Source organism: Harpegnathos saltator, unplaced genomic scaffold (assembly GCF_003227715.2).
Source record: "Harpegnathos saltator strain DR-91 unplaced genomic scaffold, Hsal_v8.6 scaffold839, whole genome shotgun sequence".
In the NCBI taxonomy this organism is placed as follows: Eukaryota; Metazoa; Arthropoda; class Insecta; order Hymenoptera; family Formicidae; genus Harpegnathos; species Harpegnathos saltator.
Window position 1 is genome coordinate 644132 of NW_020230692.1, and position 18369 is coordinate 662500.

The 18369-nt window shown below is 55.7% G+C and overlaps 1 protein-coding gene across 2 annotated transcripts in view; it reads right to left on the reverse strand.

The window, feature by feature from the left end:
* Positions 1-2367: 2367 nt before the first annotated feature.
* Positions 2368-18369, reverse strand: part of toy (paired box 6 protein twin of eyeless) — a 33854-nt gene continuing 17852 nt past the window's right edge. The window contains exons 4-9 of one of the 2 annotated variants that reach the window (XM_025307204.1): positions 16972-17245; positions 13537-13701; positions 13038-13108; positions 7864-8087; positions 7219-7475; positions 2368-4134 (exon numbers count right to left, since the gene is read on the reverse strand). In XM_025307204.1, coding sequence (XP_025162989.1) covers positions 4046-4134; positions 7219-7475; positions 7864-8087; positions 13038-13108; positions 13537-13701; positions 16972-17245 — 1080 coding nt within the window. In that variant the 3' untranslated portion in view covers positions 2368-4045. Of the gene's footprint in view, positions 4135-7218; positions 7476-7863; positions 8088-13025; positions 13109-13536; positions 13702-16971; positions 17246-18369 lie in introns of both variants that reach the window. The other variant, XM_011136752.3, reaches the window with a different exon arrangement.

Sequence of the window (18369 nt, forward strand, 5' to 3'; positions counted from 1 at the left end):
ATCGAAATGCATCGATTAAATGGATCACGCGTACACCACACTACCCGCCCCCCCCCGCCCACCCGCCCGCCCGCCTACCCCCGCGACCTCTCCGCCGCCGCGTCCCGCGCCGCGTCGAAATCCCGATAAGGCCGTACAGGTGGTTGGCGTCTCTCTCCTTGTGATTTAAAATGGCTACGTCATTACCTTGTTTATCGCAAATAATGAGATCATCAAATTTAACTTTATGATCACGCGGATAATTGTCGTAAAAATTCGATAACGCAGCTGCAGTGGGGCTCGCGCGCGAGAAAATTTGTAGTTTCACGAAGAGAAACGAGCCCGCTTTAAATAACACGCGCGCGATACAGATACAGATACAGATTAGGTAAAATATCGTCGTCGCTCTCTCCCCCTCTCTCCCCCTCTCGCCTGCTTTCTCGTCGGCGCAATTCACATCTCCCTTCTCGCGTCGCGAGAATTCGTTCCAAAACTCGTCGGCGCAACATAGGCTCATGCGCTCGATTATGATTCACGAACTGATGGGTGAATAAATGTAGGCTCAGATCATTCGGTTTTTATTGAAGTTCTCGCGGCTGCGGCTGCTGCTGCTGCGGCTGCGGCTGCGGGTTGCTGCTGCTGCTGCTGTTGCTGCACGGAGTGTAAGTGACGGAGTCGTCACTTGTCGGTGAGAGGGAAAACATTGAATACACGGATAAGATGTTGCGTAGTTTATAAGATGGGTACGTTCGAACGTAATTCTGGTTTTCGTCTGATACTTATCTACGTGAGTGTGTGTATGCGTGCGTGCGTGTGTGTGTGCGTGCGTGTGTGTGTGTGTGTGTGTGTGCGCGCGCGTGCGTGCGTGCGTGCGTGCGTGTGTGTGTGTGTGTGTGTGTGTGTGTGTGTGTGTGTGTGTGTGTGTGCGCGCGCGCGCGCGCGCGTGCGTGCGTCTGTTTGTGTGTGTATATACAGCGGTGGCGATAATTATCTCTAATTTACAGTACCTGATCTAGAGAGAGTAACAAATTTGCTATCTTACAGTGACTTTTATACAGCGAAATCGAAAGGATGGGTATGTGTGTGTGTGTGTGTATGCGCGTAAATACGTGGGTATGTGTGTGTATATCTCGATCGTGTGCGCGGCGACGATTAACGAGTTCTCGATGCCGACTCCCGAAGATTCCTCGTTACTGCGAGCACCAATATAATCGCCATCGGGCATGGAAGGACGAATCCGGCTGTTCGGTCCGTTCGTCTCAGCGATACGTCTACATTAACAGCGATAAATACCGACGCGAACGTCTCGCTCTCTAGTCCGCCCCGTCCGAGAGAGCTAATCGTGACACCTACGAGACACGAGCGCGCGCGCTCTCTCACTACGTTTACGTCGGTTCGCTCGTCGCGAGCTCTCTCATCGTGCCCCTGCATTACGGTAATAACGACGATACAAGCTACGGATTGGATTGTCTTAATCTAGAATCGTGTATCGCGTGCGGACCGGGAGTCGATGGTCGTTTTTCTTTCCTTTTTGTACGTATCGAGAGAGAGACGCGTGTACCTTTACGAAATATAAGAATCTTCTCGATCGAATCTTTTTTTTTTCTTTTTTCTCGGCTTGCTGCGTGCCTGGCTCGCGCAACAGTTGACGCAAGCGCGAGCTTTCGAAGAGAACACTATCCGCGACGCTACATCGGAGGGGAGAGGGGGGCGGGGGGAGGGACCGTACTATTGCTATTTTCAATAGATTCTGCACACCGATCTCCGTTAGGTTTAAATACAGTGCAGTTCGTGAGCCGCGCGCGCGACCCGCGCGCGGTCGCATTTTTGCGAGAGACGTGACGAACCTGCGCGTGAAGAATCACCGCGAGAATTACGGCGGTGCGGCGTGCGTCGGGCTGGGGGGAGGGGAGGGAGGATGCTGACGCAGCCGACATGCGTGATGCGTGCGTTTTCACCGTTCATCGCGAAGAATGTGACGTAAAACATTACGAACGTAAAATTAGAGATAAGTCGCGGACGAGCGGCAGGGGGGAGGAGGCGGCGGGGGCGAGCGGAGGGAGGGGGGCGGAAGGACGATTCCCCCGGCCGTATTTTCGGCGGGCGATCGATGTTTTCACCGTTCACGAGTGCGGAGGCGCGCAGACACGAGCAGGGACCGCATCCTCCCGAGAGTGGTGTCTTCCGGCGCCATATCTGCCGGCAGACACGATGGCCGGCCTCGGCGAAAAAAGCCACCCTCCAGGCAGCTATCAACCCCTCGGCGCGAGCATTCGTTCCCTCCCGCAACGAAATCAGCCTCATCGCGCGCGTCTCCGCCGCACACCCTAAACTCTCGCGAGAATATATTTCGGCGCGCGCGGGAGAAAGAGAAGGAGAGAGAGAGGGAGGGAGGGAGGGAGGGAGGGAGGGAGAGAGAGAGAGGGAGAGAGAGCGGAGCGGCCGCCTACGTGTCTGCGGCTCTCCCTTTCAATTTCCACGCGCGGTTCGCGGCCGCCCTTACACGAAGGAAAATATTTGCCGGAAACCGATACAACGTGCGGCAAACAATATGCGCCCGGCGGTATCCAATAAATCCGGTAATAAAGCCCGCCGATATACCGAAAAACAAGAGCGCTGTAAATTTAATGAATGCTCTTGACATCGATCGATTTTCGGCAAACTAAACGGGAGAATTCGCGCGTCGGCTGAAAATGAAAAATAACTCAAGCGGCGCGCGTCGCGCGGAAAAGGAGAGGAAGCCGCGGTCGGCGGACGCCGCGCGACGAGACTCGCTCCCGAGGAAAATGTCCTTCTCCTTTCCCCTCTCCTCTCTGTTCTCTTCCCGCTGCGGATGGAAGGGACGAGAATTTTGCGCGCGACGACGACTCTCGACTCTCGCGAGATTTTGCACGCGCAGGTTTCTCGACGCGACGACGACGACAGCCCGCGCGCGTATCGTTCGCGCGTACTATCGCGAGAGAATAGGTAAGTACCCTGCGTGACCCGGGTCATGCGTATACATCTACGAAATCTAGACCAGACACGAAGTGAGGAAGATGTGAGATCGGCTCGAGTTGCAAAGGTTCACCGTCCGTCCGTCCGTCCGTCCGTCCGTCCGTCCGTCCGCGTGAAATCCCGCTCCGCGTGAAATCCGGTCGTTGGTCAAAGAGGAACGGAAAAGAGAACCGTCGTGTGTCGTTGGTGTGATTTCGGGGGCAGCGGCAGGGAGGGGGAGGGGGGGAGGGGCAACTTAATTGCGACGAGTAGCTCGTGCTTAAAAATTTCCGCGACGGCGGCACATCCCGATGCGTCGATGCGGGCGTTGGCAAACTTACAAATTGTCGAAGAAGGTGGAGAGGGTCGTGGCGGGCCGGGGAGAACCTACATCCTATCGTCTAACCTAATCGAGTAGCTTCGTGTAGATAGGTATTGCCTTTGAGAAAATTGACGGTCGTAAACGTTCGTGGACGCGAGTTGCTTCATTCGGCGAGTGCCGGTCGTCGAAGGATCAGCTCCGACGACCTCGGCACGTCGCCTCGGTCGAGCTGAAGAGCGCGGCGGGCTCCTTCCCGCGCCTGGCCCAGGAAGCGGCGAGTCTCGACGGCGCGCTGAAGAAACCGCTCTTGGCTCTCGCGGAGAGACGACGGAGGGACAACGGAGGGAGATTTTCGAACACTTGCGTCGCATGGCGTCACTCGGCGGCCGTCCCGCGCACCGTTCCGGCGAGAACGCAGCACGTCTCCGAGCCGGAGCGGACCTGTGGCATCGTCCCGAAGTGGCGTCTCAACTCCGCGTCTCTACGGCTCGTCGCCGTCGCCGCCCGACGCCGCGCCCCGTCTCGACGCGAGGCTGAGCGCGCGGAAAATCACGTCGCACGAGAAAATCAGTCGATTCACTCACTGGTGTCGGAATTGTGCACAGGAGTGGTCGCCGGTGTGCTCGGGGCCTGATGCTGCGTCGACTGCGTCGGGATCCCGAGGGACGCGAGGAGCGGTCGAGGCACCGCGCCCGGGGTGGCGCTCGGCGGCGGCGGGCTCTCCTGGCCTACGAGCAAGCTCGCGGGCGGGAACCCGAAGAGCTGGGATCACTGGAGCCTCGGCCAATAGTTGCCCGCCAGGTCCGGGGTCTGCGACGGGATCTGCACCGGCACCGAGACGCCAGCCGATATCACTCCTGCAACAGTCCGAAGTGTCGGAGGGTTGAGCGCGCGACGGCCAACGAGCGGCGACAACGAGCCGTCTTCGGCCGTGAACGGCTCAAGCCGACTGGGAAGGACGCCGGGATTGGACGGGGTTCTGCCGCGTCAGACGTTTCGCCGCGTTTATCCACGTCATACATTTCGCCTTCTCTCTTCAGCTTTGTATATAAATAATACAATAAACATCTTTTTCACAAGATGTCGATTCCTCGCGTGGACTGGTGGCGCGTCGTCTCGCGAAACGGCGTCTCAGGCCAGGTCGCGGATGATTCGCGGGAGAGAGAGAGGGAGAAAGGAAGAGAGAAAGAGGAGAGAGAGAGAGAGAGAGAGAGAGAGAGAGAGAGAGAGGGAGAAAGGAAGAGAGAAAGAGGAGAGAGAGAGAGAGAGAGAGAGAGAGAGAGCATCGTTAATCGCGTGATACGCGACGCGGCTAATTCGCGAAAAACGAGCGCGCGCGTATTTACGGAAGGCGACGCGAGAGAGACGCGTCGCTCGCGGCGGCGGCCGCATAAATAGAATTCGGCTATGATAGTTGCGTGGCGGCGGCACACTTCTGCAATTTGAATTAAACACTTTAACGAGCTGCGTCTAATCCAATATAAACTTGCGCGAAAACATTTACCGAGTCTATACGAGCCCACGTCGCTCTCGCGCAACTTGCTTCGCTCGTCTACGAGCGCGCGCGAGCTACAATTATGGCGTAAACGCAAGACGGCCGATTTTACGAGCGTTACGACGACGACGACGACGACGGCGTCGCGCCATAATTGCCGCGACGAAGATTAACCGCGCAAGCCCGCCTCTTTGTAACGCGACTTTGTAGCGTTCGCACGACGACGCGATATCGACGTGAAAATTCACCCGGCTGCGTCTCGTCATCCATTCGTTCGTCATCGTGAAATTTCACGCGGCCGCCGCTCGGATAAAGTCGCACGGAGCCGAGAACCGCCGGTCGAGCTTCCTCTCGCGGTTTCATCCGCGCGAGTCCTCGCGGGAACTCGCGCGTTCGGTCGCGGCCCGGTCCAGAACTCCATCTCAAAGTTGAAGAGCGCACGGTGAGAGGAGAGGCGCGGCGCGGCGCGGCGTTTCGTCTGGCCGAGAGAGATAATCGAATATCCCGCCGTCCACCCCGTTCACCATCCACGTTCACGCCAGCTGCGCGACAGCCTCGGCCGGTTACGCGCGTTTCCGCGGTCGGACGTTAACTCCGGGCTACGGCTACTTAGCTATGAAAACGGGCGCCGTTAGAGCCGGCGGGACAGGCGCGGCGCTAACGAGCGCGGTGAAAGTCCTTACGGCGCTCGTGCACGTAAAGCGATTATGATGGATAACCCGCGGCTCGTTCCGCACGTAAGGAGCGGGCGGACGGACGGACGAACGGAGGGGGAGCTCGGGAGGGGGACATGGTGAAACGAGGGGGCGAAAGAGCGGAAAGGAAGAAAGGCGGCCGCGAGAAGAGTGCGGGAGAGACGCGGCGAGAGGGACAGCGAGCGCGCGGGGTGGGACACGTTGCGCGTGTTCCGCAGTATTCCACCATTCCGGCTTGCGCTCCGCTCCGTTCCTGTAGGTACGCCGCGCACCCCCGTATTTCCTCCCCTTTGGGTTCGCACGTTATTGAGCGCTCGCCCAGCCGAGGCGAGACCCAACCCATCCACATCCTCTGTTCACCCCTGTATATCCTCAGGAGAGAGAGAGGAAGAGAGAAAGAGCCGGCGAGAGAGAGAGAGAGAGAGAGAGAGAGGAGGAGGGGAGAGGAAGAGACGAAAGGGGGACCGGAGGGCGACGAGAGGGACGGATAGATGGATAGACGGATAGAAGGAGCGAGCGCATCCCCGAGGACGGAAGGGTGTAGAGGCGAAGGGGGCGAGAGAAAGGGAGAGAACGAGGCGGCGCGGCGGGCTGCGAGAGGAGGCGCGACCCTCCGTGGCTTTCGCTAAACGGGAGACGAGGGGGGCCGAGATGTAGATAGACGAAGAAAAGGGATGACGGAGAGAAAGGGAGGCTGCCGAGAGAAAGAGACTCGGGAGAGAAAAGAAACACAGCCGAGGAGCCGGAGGAGTCTCGAGCGGCACGTAGAAAGAGGGAGACGGAGAAATAGACGGAGAAACACACACACACACACATAGAGAGAGAGAGAGAGAGAGAGAGAGAGAGAGAGAGAGAGAGGGAGAGAGAGAGAGAGTGAGAGAAGGAGGAAGGGAAGGAGAGAAGCAGAGCCGAGAAAATGGAAAATTCACCAGCTACATCGCCGGGGTTGGAAAACCGCCGAACATCCCATTCTTCGATTCAGCCCGGCGGCGCCATGCGAGATTTGTTTTAAAATCCTTTTACAATTCCGTGGGCGAGTGTGTAGCTGCGACCGCGCCGTCGCTCGCTCGCTCGCTCTTTACATCCTCTCCCGCCCCCTCGCCCTCTCTCTCTCTCTCTCTCTCTCATTCTCTCACTCTTTCTCTCTGATAGCGGGGCTATGTAGATTGCGTGTGAAGAGGCTTCCAGGTAATTCTCGACGCTTTATTTCGCGCTTTGAGCCGGCTAGAGCGCGAGGAAGAAACGGCAGCAGCGCGCAGGGCGAAAATTGGAAACGAAAACCTGTACTGCTTTCCGCCGCGGTCTCGTTTGTTTTTCCGATGTATTCCCGTGTCGGATCCTCCGACATCCCCGATGGGGATTTCGAAATTTCATCTGAGCAACCGAAAAGCTACGAGGAGAGATCTCGCGGCGGTAATCCTCGCGCATAGAAGGGCACTCTCGTCGTCGTCGGAGCCCGACGACACAATTGCAGCGGAATATTTCAAGCGGATCTCGGAAGCGCGGAACAAATTGCCGAGAGAAGCGACCAAGGTTGAGTCGGAAAACTTCGCTGAGGAGAAAGGAAAGGAGATCGCCCTCGATATTTGGCTATCGTGGATCGTGGTGTCGGAACATTCGGCGAGAAAGAGAAAGCAGCTCTCTATCGAGAGTTCGCTAATTATTTTCGGCGCAACCTTAAATCAGCGCCGAGTGACCTTGGAAGCACAGGGAGCAGGAAACGCAGCAAATTACTCGTGATGAGGACTCACCGGTCGCGGTCGAGGTCGTCGGCTGGTAGGGTGCTCCACCGGGGCCGGCGGGTTGTCCTCCCGGCGTCGCGGGGGTGCCGCCGTGAGACGTCGGGATGCCGCGATGAGGTTGCGAGTGCGCGGCCGCGCTGTGCGCGTGCGAGTAAGACTGCGTGAGCGAGTGGAGCGGCTCGTGGAACACGTACGCCGGGTAGCCGTCGGCACGTTGCTGAAGACAGCTTCCGCCCATTGACCCGCCCAGGCTGCTTGACATCGAGCTGTGAGTGAGAAAGGTATTCGCGTTCGGACAACAACAATAACAACAACGTCGCTGGCGACGGACGCGCGCGACGTGCAGCTGACGAAACTTGCTGATTGCGCGGCTACCGCAAGATGTCTCGCGCTGAAACGACGGCGGAATTTGTGAAGGGAGAGAGGAACACGAGCGAAAGTCGCAGTACGAGGTCTCTCGCTAAAAAAAAAAAGACGGGGAGGAGGAGGAGGAGGAAAAAAAAAAAACAAAAACAATGATCTCGGTTTGCTCGGCAAGCGGAGCGGCAAGTCCTTGCTTGTCGTCGCTTGTTCGCGCGCTGCGACTTTCACGCCCGCGCCGAGGGGAGCCGCGGGGGAACAATGCGGGAACGGCTTGTCACGAAATTCTCCTACCTGTACGTGTCGGGCATGGTGGCGATTGGTTGCGGTATCGACGAGTACATGGCGTTGAATCCGGCGTTTAAGGGCAACCGTGGCGTAGCGGGGGTGGCCGCGGGGGGTGCGGCGCCGCTACCCCCGCCGCTGCCGCCGGCAACCACCTGATCGACGGCCGCCCTCCTCTGGTTCCGTAATTTCTCCTCTCGACGCCACTTCGCCCTGCGATTACTGAACCACACCTGCAACCGACACAATGACGGTGCCTTTGTCACGATAAGTGTGCAGCCGCACACTCGGTGCCGGCACGGTATTTCGTATCATCCGCACTCGTCCGCATTCGCACTCATTCGCGCTTGTTCGCGCTCTCCGCAATTCTCTCCTCTGCTTCCTCTCTCCAGGGAGGAAACCCTCCCCGAACCACCCGCCCTCTTCCCTCTCTCTCACTCACTCACTCACTCATTCACTCTCTCTCTCTCTCTCTCTCTCTCTCTCTCTCTCTCTCTCTCTCTCTCTCTCTCTCTCTCGCGCCCTCGTTTCCTCCCTCTTTGCGCCTTAGCGTCTCTATCCGACCGATCCTCTCTCGTGCGGCGCTCCCGACGTAGCGCGAAATCTAACGCCCAGACTCTCTTTCCGCGTCCCACGCGACAGCCGCGCGCGCGCGGGTTTGCAGCAGGCGCTCCTCCAGTTTGTTAATTGCGATTGAGCAGTTGTCAGACGGGAAATTGAGTTACTCTTGCTCGCTTGGTCCCTTCCTGCGCACCTTTCGCTCTCTCGCGCAGCCTCTCCTCTTCTCTCTCTCTCTCTCTCTCTCTCTCTCTCTCTCTCTCTCTCTCTCTCTCTCTCTCTCTCTCTCTCTCTCTCTCTCTCTCTCTCTCTCTCATTCTCTATTCGCCTCCTCCTCTACCTGCCGCATCTTCGCCGTCGCGCGCATTTACACGCGTCTTTCTCTCTCCCTCTCTCTCCTGCCGAGCGTCTGGTTGTAAATCGCTCCGAACTCGATATCCGATAAAGAGCGCGCCGTGGATAACGCGCGGTTGCGAGCGCGCCGAACAAATTATACATCGCATTATCGACGCGCGATCCCGTTGCCGTATTGGTCTCTCGTCGATTAACGTTAATTCTATCGCGTTTCGCCGTGTCCTCTCGACGTGTTCACACACAGCGGGATCGTGTAAAAATATCCGAGGCGAGAAAAGAGAAAGGAACCGCGGAATCAACGGCACCCTTCTGATTCAAGCTAATTGTCCCCCTTCTTTCCTCGCCCCCCGCCCCCCGTCCCTCGCTACGTCGACCAGTGACGTTCCGAGTGCTATGACGCAAGATCGTACAATAAATCGAGGCTTACATTCCTTGCTGCGCTTGCAGGGATTTTCTGCTTTTTCTGATTCCTCTCAGCGATAAGAGGATTCGTCCCCTTCGATATATCGGTTTTCCCTCGCCGGCACTTACAGCAATCCATAAACCGTGCGCATTTAGCTTCCTCGTGAAAAAAGCCCTTTTCTCCGCCGCGCACTTCCATTTAGTCGCGCCAATTTCACGGGCGCCCGGCCACTTCGCGCTCTCGCGCGCGTCGAGAGATATTCGAACGACGTTCTTTATGAGCGTACTCCTCGCCGTCTCCTCGTCCTTGCAAATTCGGCGACGTTGCGAGTATCCGTCGATACTCTCGGCGGATACCGCAGCACGGCTTAATTTCGCGCGATCCGGAACGGACTCGACGGGATCAACCGGGCGATTTTAATGAATTATTTTCGACATGGCGGCCCGCGCGCGCGAGATTGCAGGACGAAGATTTCCAGGAGCGAGAGAAACGCGCGCGCGCGCGCGGCTCTCCGCATTCCGACGAGCATGTGCGTGTGCACGGATAAAAATCGAGAACAAAGCAATAACGGCAATTTCCATTTCTGTCGATTTCGGTGTAACGAATTACCACGCGTATGCGGTCGCGCGGCAAGGAGAGAGAACAGGGGAGGCGGAGGGGGAGGAGGGGGAACGCGCGGCGGAAAGAAATGCCATCAACGTAGAAATACAAGCCTTCCGCAATCTCACGTAGCACAACGCGCGGCGCTCGCTGCCGGCGAGGGCCCTCGATTGAATCAAAAAATAAATTCCGTCCTCCTGTCCTCCCATTGGCGCAGCAAATCGTGTTCGGCCACCCCACCGTCAAATATCTGCCATTCGCCCACAGCGGGCTCCTTCCGCCCAATACCATCGTCCCTCGTAAACTCGTCCTCCCTCGTGTCGAAAACTCGGCCGAATCGATCTGCACGAAAGTCCGCGATCCGAACCGCGCGCTCGTTCCTTGCCGGCGCCGCCGGAGACGCGGAGGACCGTCAATGGCCGAAATGCGGCAGGGGGACGACAACCGGTTCCGTCCGGCGCTGCTCCCCGACCTTGAAGCCCATGCCGACCTTCGTGGACAGATTTCCATAACACGAGAAAGGGACAGATTCGCGCGTCGCGACAGAGAAAGAGAGAGAAGGAGAGAGAGAGAGAGAGAGAGAGAGAGAGAAAAAGACGTCTTTCAGGACGCTCTCGGGGACTAATGGAGCGTGCGATAACGTGCGATGTGTATCCTGGTCGAGAGAAGGACGCAAACGAGCGGGAGACAAGTATCCTGGTGCGCCGCGCGCAGCGACGCTAACGGAAAGATCCGACCGGTCGAAGAAACCGGAAGATCCCCGAGCGACGACGTTGGTCCCTTTGCTCGCTTGTCGCGTCGCGTGCGACGCTGACGTGCGCCTTCGACGGAAAAATCCCGCTTTAATCCCTCGCAGCGTATCGGCCATCGCGCTCGCGCGACTCGACTTGGGGAATGCCGGCCGCGGATGATAATCGGCCGGCGACGTGGCGTGGCAAATCTCGTGGCCGTAGTCGACGCTGTGTATATATACATGTATGTATATATATATATATATATATAAAATATACATACACATATATATATATTTCTATATCTATATATATATATATATATATATATATATATATAGATGAAGAAGCGTGGGACGGGCCAATCGGAGGGCGACCTCCCTCGGGACTCGAGGTTGCCATGGTTGCGTCCGAGAACCCTCTTAGGCCTTCCGCGCGATCCCTCGCTGGGCCACGTTTACATGCCGCCGCGTCGTGCCGCGGCGGCGGCGTACCGTGTTCCATTAGAACGCCCGGCACCTTCGCTCTCTTCGTCCTCCACCACCATTCGTACATCTCGCCCTTCGACCGTTCGACCAGCCGACGATAGTCCGGCGATCGGTCCGACTCGGTGATCTCCGCCGATTCCCTCTTTCGCTCTCTCCGCCAAGGTCGACCATGTCTTTTTCTCTCTGTCTCTCTCCTTCTCCTCCCCCCTCTCCTTTCTCGCTCTCTCTTCTCTCACCTCTCGCTGTCTCCTCTCTTTCCCTCTCTCTCTCTCTCTCTCTCCCTCTCTCTCTCTCTCTTTCTCTCTCTCTCTCTCACGCTACCTCTCTGCCTCTCCCGCAGTCTCCCGTTCGCGCTCGGTCCTCCCTTTCGCTCGCTCTTCCTCGCCAAACTTCTCCTTTTCCCTCCCGCGTCGGAACTCCCGGTTTCCTGCACTTAGCAAGATCAATACCAGCCAACGAGGCTTGAAAACATGCGTCAACATGGTCTTGCACTGTTTGTACGTCCACATAACGCTCAGCGCGCCCGGTTACTACCACCACGACGCCAAACCCCGCCGGCCACTTCGCCGACCCTCCCGCCTCTTGTGTCACGGCGATGCAGGTGAGAGGAGGCGGCGGCGGTGGCGGCGAGGGGCGAGGGCACAGAGAGCGCGAGCAAACAATGTCCGATAAGGTCTGCGTACGCGTTGGCGAGCTTCTCGATGCTAATATTCGTTATAACGCGCGCGATACAGTTTGCACCTCGAACGCGATAAAAAGTCAACGGCGTGATCGAATTTCAAGTGCTGAACGTCGCCGCCACATCAACGTAAGCTCGGCGGACCGGGGGTACCAGCGATAACGCGCTTCTAATCGTCGTTTCGAGAGCTAGGCGGACTTGAAGGGGCCATTTTTGGCGACCAACGATGGAATTCGTCGCGAAATTGCTCCAAACGGTCGCGCTCGGGGAAAAGAAGCAAGCGTCTCAAATGTTCCTTCCTCGGTACTTTGGCCTCCGTCGGTTTTTCTCTCTTTACTTGTTGCTGCAATCCGACTTGACGTTTCATTTACTTTGATTATTGATATTCCGCCGCGCGACATGTCAGCCGTGGCCTTTGAAGCGTCGAGAGCGCGAGGCTGCTTCGCGCAAAAGGGACGACGAGCGGGGAATTTGCGGAAACTTGGAAAGGACGCGAACAAAGAGTCGCTGCGGTTCGCTCGGCTGAGACGCGAAGCTGAAGTTTCGCGAGTTTTCCTGATCTTATAATTTAAATGAGCGCGATTCTAGTCGGCGGTGTCTCTCGTTCTCCTTCTCTCTCTCTCTCTCTCTCTCTCTCTCTCTCTCTCTCTCTCTCTCTCTCTCTCTCTCTCTCTCTCTCTCTCTCTCTCTCTCTGATTCTCGACTCAGTCGACGTAATCAAAGATTCTTCGAATTTTCGTGGGACTTGCCAACTTGTTGGGAATGTCAGCCGCCGTCGACTACCTCTTCATGCTGCTCGATTCATTAGAGAACTGGAGGTTCGCGCTTCGCGCGTGTATTTCGTCGCTCTTTCGTTTATAAAAATTCTCCGTTTGTGAAATCCAACGGGGACACATCTTGGAGGTTAAATTGGTCGGCGGATACAGATCGAGAAAATCGCCGCGCTAGATCGGCGAGAAGAGTCCCACTGCGAGCGCGTAAGTAAGAATACGTAAATGGCGGCGAGGTAACGGACGAAAGAGGTGACAAAATCCCATTGGGAGGCTCGCACGGCCGGAGGAGCGGCGAGGCGCGGTGCGAGGGCTCTCTCGCCTCGTCGGAGGTGTTTAATGTTCCCCACGTACGACCACGTGGTCACACGTTAAAAGCGTTTAATGAAAGGGCGTCGTCGCACTTACGCCGGTCGACCCTCCCGACCGGAGGAACGGGCGGAATAAGAAGAGAGAAAGACGCGTCCGGGCGCGTGAGGCGCGGGGAGGGCGGCTACATAGGGGTTGGAGGAGGGGGGCAGGTGGGTGGGGCGAGCACACGCTGGTGGAGGAAGCGCACACACGCCGCATTCGCACATTCACACTCACCTGGATACGTGCCTCAGGTAATCCGATCTTCTCGGCGAGACGCTCCCGTGCAAACACGTCCGGGTAATGTGTCCGCTCGAATTCTGAAACGAAACCAGTTTGCAACAAGTGCTCGTTATTTAGCCGCGTCGTCGGCATTAATTATCGCGATACACGCGCTAACTCGCCGAGGAGGAGCGTCGCGCGCTCCTCCCGGCCGGCGGATATCAAAGGCTGGTGCGGGCGGGCGAAGGTGAACGCCGCCGTCGCCGTTCGTCTCGAGGGCTATCGATGGCCTTTGTGTGTGCGATCGCGAATGTGTCGCGGAGCTTTAAGCTCAAGCGACTGAGAGCGAAATCGGATCCATCGGCGAGGAATCGCGTCCAATTAAAAAGTTGGCAAGAACAATCGACGCTCGCGAGGAGGCCGAGGAGAAAACGCGCCTGCTCATGCGCGCTCATGCAATCTTCGGCGAAACGGCGTGTATAATTAGCGTGTACAGATCGCCGCGCCGGGCGGATTTCGTACTGACCTTTCTCGAGGCTGTCTATCTGTTCGTTAGAGAAGGAAGTTCGGTTGCGCTGCAATTTCCTCTTCAACCTCAGCCGCACCTGCGAGTCCTCGTCCCCGGAGGAGTTGTGCTCCGAATTACCGTCCGAAGTTGTCTCCTGTTGATGCGACAATAGAGAGCCGGTGTCTGGAACAAAAATCAATCGCCCGTCTTTCCGGTTGCCATCGTCGTCTCCATCGGCCTTAACCGAGTTCCTCGCCGCCGCCGGCTCCAACGAGATTAATTAATCCTGCTTCGCAGCCGGTGTTAAATAAAATACTTATTAATTGTCTCCTCCCCCCCTCTCTCTCTCTCTCTCTCTCTCTCTCTCTCTCTCTTTCTCTCTCTGCCGCCGTCCGCCCCCTCCCCCTTCCCCGACAATCGATCAACAATTCGACGAGCCGCGATTCTCTCCGAGTAAGCTAGGCATGGCGGTCTAATTGAGAAGCGCGCATCAATCGACCGATCTCGTAACGCGATCCACCGTTCTCGAGATTCCTAGACACCGAGGACGACTCCGCGCGTCCAGGCGTGCGCGACCGGTCCTCGGGGTCGCGACTCGTGTTGGTACGTCGGTTCATACGCGCGCCGAGGGTAGCCCTCGTCAGCCCCCGTGGGTTGCGATTACTTTCCGCCTCCGCGCATCGCACCCTCTTTCCATTCCTCCCGGTACCTTCCTGGCGTCCCTCCGTACCTCCACCCTGTCCGTGTCGGTCCCTCCGTACCGCGCGCTACAGAGACATATACACGTGTGTGTGTGTGTGTGTGTGTGTGTCTACATATATGTATGTATATGTACATACATACACCCTTATGCTTGCGTGTATTTCCGTGTGTGTGTGTGTGTGCGTGCATATGTATTATATATATGTACCGTTCGCTCGTCAGCTGCTCGCTTTCTCGTTCGCTCATCTCAACCCTCGCGCAACCCCCAATTGGACTCGACCCTGCGAAACCCCCTCGACTAGAAATACCGGCACCCCAAACACGCCTCTCCCTATCTTTCTCCTTCCCTGTCTCTCTTTCCCTCTCGCCTGGCCTCCCTTCCCGCCTTCTCGTCCTAACCGTCGCCTCCCTTCGCGCTCGTCCGTCGCACGGAACCCACCCCCGAGCACTCCTCGCGAACACCCCTGCGCGTAGAGCGAACGACCGGGGACGATCCTCGGCGGTCCGCTGCAGACGGATCGTTGGCTTTAATTTTCTAGGTGACGACGCACGCTCGCCGAAGAAAGAGAGGAGATTAGCCGCCGATGCTCTCTACGGCCCGGCCGCGCTTAATGCGCCCGCTTCGGCCAAAGTGGCCGCGATCGACCGTTCGATGCATTCCTGTGCATTCGAGTGTGCGTCCAACGGCAGTTGGATGTAACCAGCGAGGTATAAACCACCTACAAGTGGCGGTGCCTTTAACACGCGTCTTCCACTCGTACGAATTTTCTTAATTACTTTTGCTTGCGTGTTTCACTCATTATTCATTACTGATGTTGCACCCAACATCATCATGGCGCTCACACCCCAAAGGAAGTAATTTCAGAACAAGCGGAATCATCTAAATTTTAGAGGATTTTATTCTTATATATGGCCTCGAGATTCCTCTAAAGTGTCAAGAGGAAAATATTATAAACACTTTATTCTTTAAGTTAGATGGATTATATATTGTATGTATAATGCAAATCTTAATGATTTTAATATAAATTTCTTCTTTTACACAGATTATTTAATCTTTTTTAAGAGGATTATTATTTATTCTTACTGTACTTTATTCCTATTGGTTTTACTGGGTAATTTGGAAAAATTATTATAACGCATAGCGAAAAGTAATATACATATATGGATGTGTTTTTAGCTCCAGTTCTACAATAAATGGGCACGGATGAAATAAGATCATCATAACAAAGAAATTTCCAATCAGTTTTGTTATGGACTTTATAGCTACAAAGATTTTCATCGTAACCAATTGTATGTACGGAACATAGTTAAAAGAAGGAATATATTATTCAACTTCTTGCAATTACAAGATTACAAGCTGTATTTCACCAGATATGAATAAATTATCTTTGTTACAGCAACACACATACTTTTTATTAAAAGCGCTCCAAATATTCTGACCCATGAGTATATATATATATAGTTATTTTTTCGTTCATATCTGGAGGTAGAGCATGACTGAACAAAAGAAGCCGACAATCAAATCAACATATTCCTGCTCTTCATATACTTAAGAGGAAAATTAATTGATATAAGAGGAAATCTTCTTGAAATAAGAGGAAAACAGAATAATATCTAATCAATTTTAGATGAATGGTTCACTTTAATCGCTTTATCGAAAGAGGGAACCTTTTTCTGCAAAAGACCTTGCTTAGAATGTGAGACTATGGGAAAAATCAATTTACAAAAATAGAATACTTTTCTTTTTGGGCAAATCGAATCGTTGGACTCGCCTGCTCTGTTCATTCGGGTACATTTCCTTGATATCTGCGGAGAATTCGGTAATTTTTTATGAAATTTGACGACTCCGTTGGAGAAGTGGATTTTTCTCACGGGAATAATCGAAGTGGACGCATCGCGATGCGCGAAACCAAGTCCGAGAGGGACGGCAAGATTCGAGGATGTACACATTTCGGGACTCATTGAGAGCACTTTTCTACCTGCCACTCAGCCGCGACTCACGTAATCTGTCTATTGAGGGCGGCCGCATCTGGATTCGTCATCCGCAGAACGATCCCGGCTAAGAGCCGAGCCGCGGACCCGATTTCCGTGATCCTATTAGACTTATAGCGCTACACGACACGGATCCTTTTCCCCACTCGACCGCGTGTGTGCACGCGCATTGTGCGAGGCGTCGAGGACTCGGAGGCGATACAATGCGACGCATGATCCTCGTGAATCGAGCGCGAGATGATACCGCGAGTGGAGAGGATACGACGGTAGCAAGACGTCGCCGACGCCGATATAACGTAACGCAGAGTAACGTAGAGCAAAAGAGTAACATATAAAAATCGTCGCTGGCTATCGGTAATCCGTATTTACGGCGACAAAAAAGCACGCTTGCTCACAATGAAACGACGTCTCGTCTAGAGCGGCATGCGAGGAAAAAATGAGTAATACGACCGCCCAGATATTTAGAACGCGTCCAACAGCCATTGAGTCGAAATTTTAATATCGCGTGACACGCGAAAAAGTTCAGTTCGATCTTCCGCCTCCTTTCACGGTAAACCGATCGTCCGCGATAAGCAGCAGTCGGCGAAGGATCGCGAGCAAGGACGACGACGACGACGACGACGACGACGACGACAATCTTCCGGGCGCAGTCGAGCGAGGGGTTGCGGCGAAAAATCGAGCCGGAACTTTCGACTCGCTCGTTAGCTTCTCGCGTCATCGTCGTCGCCGGCAAAGCACGCTGACAAAGCCGAGACTTACCGCTCCGTTTCAGCAACGAGTCGTCGCGCCCGTGGAGCTGGCTGCCGGGCAAGAGAGTCTGGCCCGATCCGGGAGTTGCGGTTGGAATTCCCGTGGCCAACGGGTGATGGGAAGGTGTCGCCGAATACCACGCTGGCGGCCAGCCCGCCGCCTGGCCGTTGAACATTCTCAGCTTGTCGTAGACACTCTCGGCGCCCTGATGCGCCTGCACCGCGGCCGCCTGTTGCTCCTTTTGCGAGGCCAGGTTTCTGAGCACCCTGTTAATGGACGACACCTGCGAGGAGGATGGAACTTCTACTGAGAACCAATCGGAGTTGGTGCCGCTTACTAATTTAATCCTACCGGGAGTCGCGCGAGGGAAGTTCGCGAGACGCCTGGCCGGCCGGCTGTATTTTCACGCGCCGCGATTCTCATTTCTCGCCGGTCTCATCCTCCCCATCCCCCTCCCTCCCATAATAGTAATTTTCGTTTGATCCGCTCGAACGTCAACGTGAAGTGCGGAAGCGCAACTTCGGCGGTCCGACGATAATTTGTCCGTCTCCTATCCTCGAAAGTTCCGTCAACAATCTAAAGCTCGACCTGCCGAGACTCTTGAATCCTTAATGACACATAACCATTACTAATGACCCGAGATGTACAGGGATACCCCTTCGTCACTCGTTTGCGACGGATCAAGGGAAAGGGAGACAGGGAAAGGGAGCGAAACAGACCGGCGCGGCTCTTTGTAAAATCTCACGACCGCAGCCACTCGTCGTCGCCGTGTCGTCGCCGTAGTCATCGTCGTTTCGTCGTCGTCGTCGTTGTCGTCGCGTCGTCGTCGTCGTCGTCGTCGTCGTCGTCGTCGTCGGTCGTCGTCGTCGTCGTCGTCGTCGTCGTCGTCGTCGTCGTCGTCGTCGTCGTCGTCGTCGTCGTCGTCGTCGTCGGTCGTCGTCGTCGTCGTCGTTACACGAGAATCATTTCCGTCGCCGTCGCTGCGCGCCGATTGTCCGCCCCTCGCCGCCCCATATAGATCCTTCTTCCTCTTTTTCGTCCTCCCGCGTACCGCAGATGAAAGGACACCGCCGTCCAATTATTATTACATAAAACGGTCTCCACGGCTCTTCGACTCCCCCTCTAACGCGAGCACGCTCGTCCTCGTCGCCGTCGTAGTCGTCCCCGTGCTCGTCGTCGTCGTCGTCGTCGTCATCGTCGTCGTCGTCATCGTCTTCATCTTGCGCCCACGGCCGAGCCACTGGCTAACTCCGAAGTTATAACGAGCTGACGTAGTGCGGGGACCCAAGCATCGCGCTCTCTCTCAACTTGTACATAATGGTCCTCGGCGCGCTCCATACACGCGCCAACCCCTTCCTCCACCACCCCACTGCAATCGACGTGGAGCTTGGTGCAGCAGCGACCGGA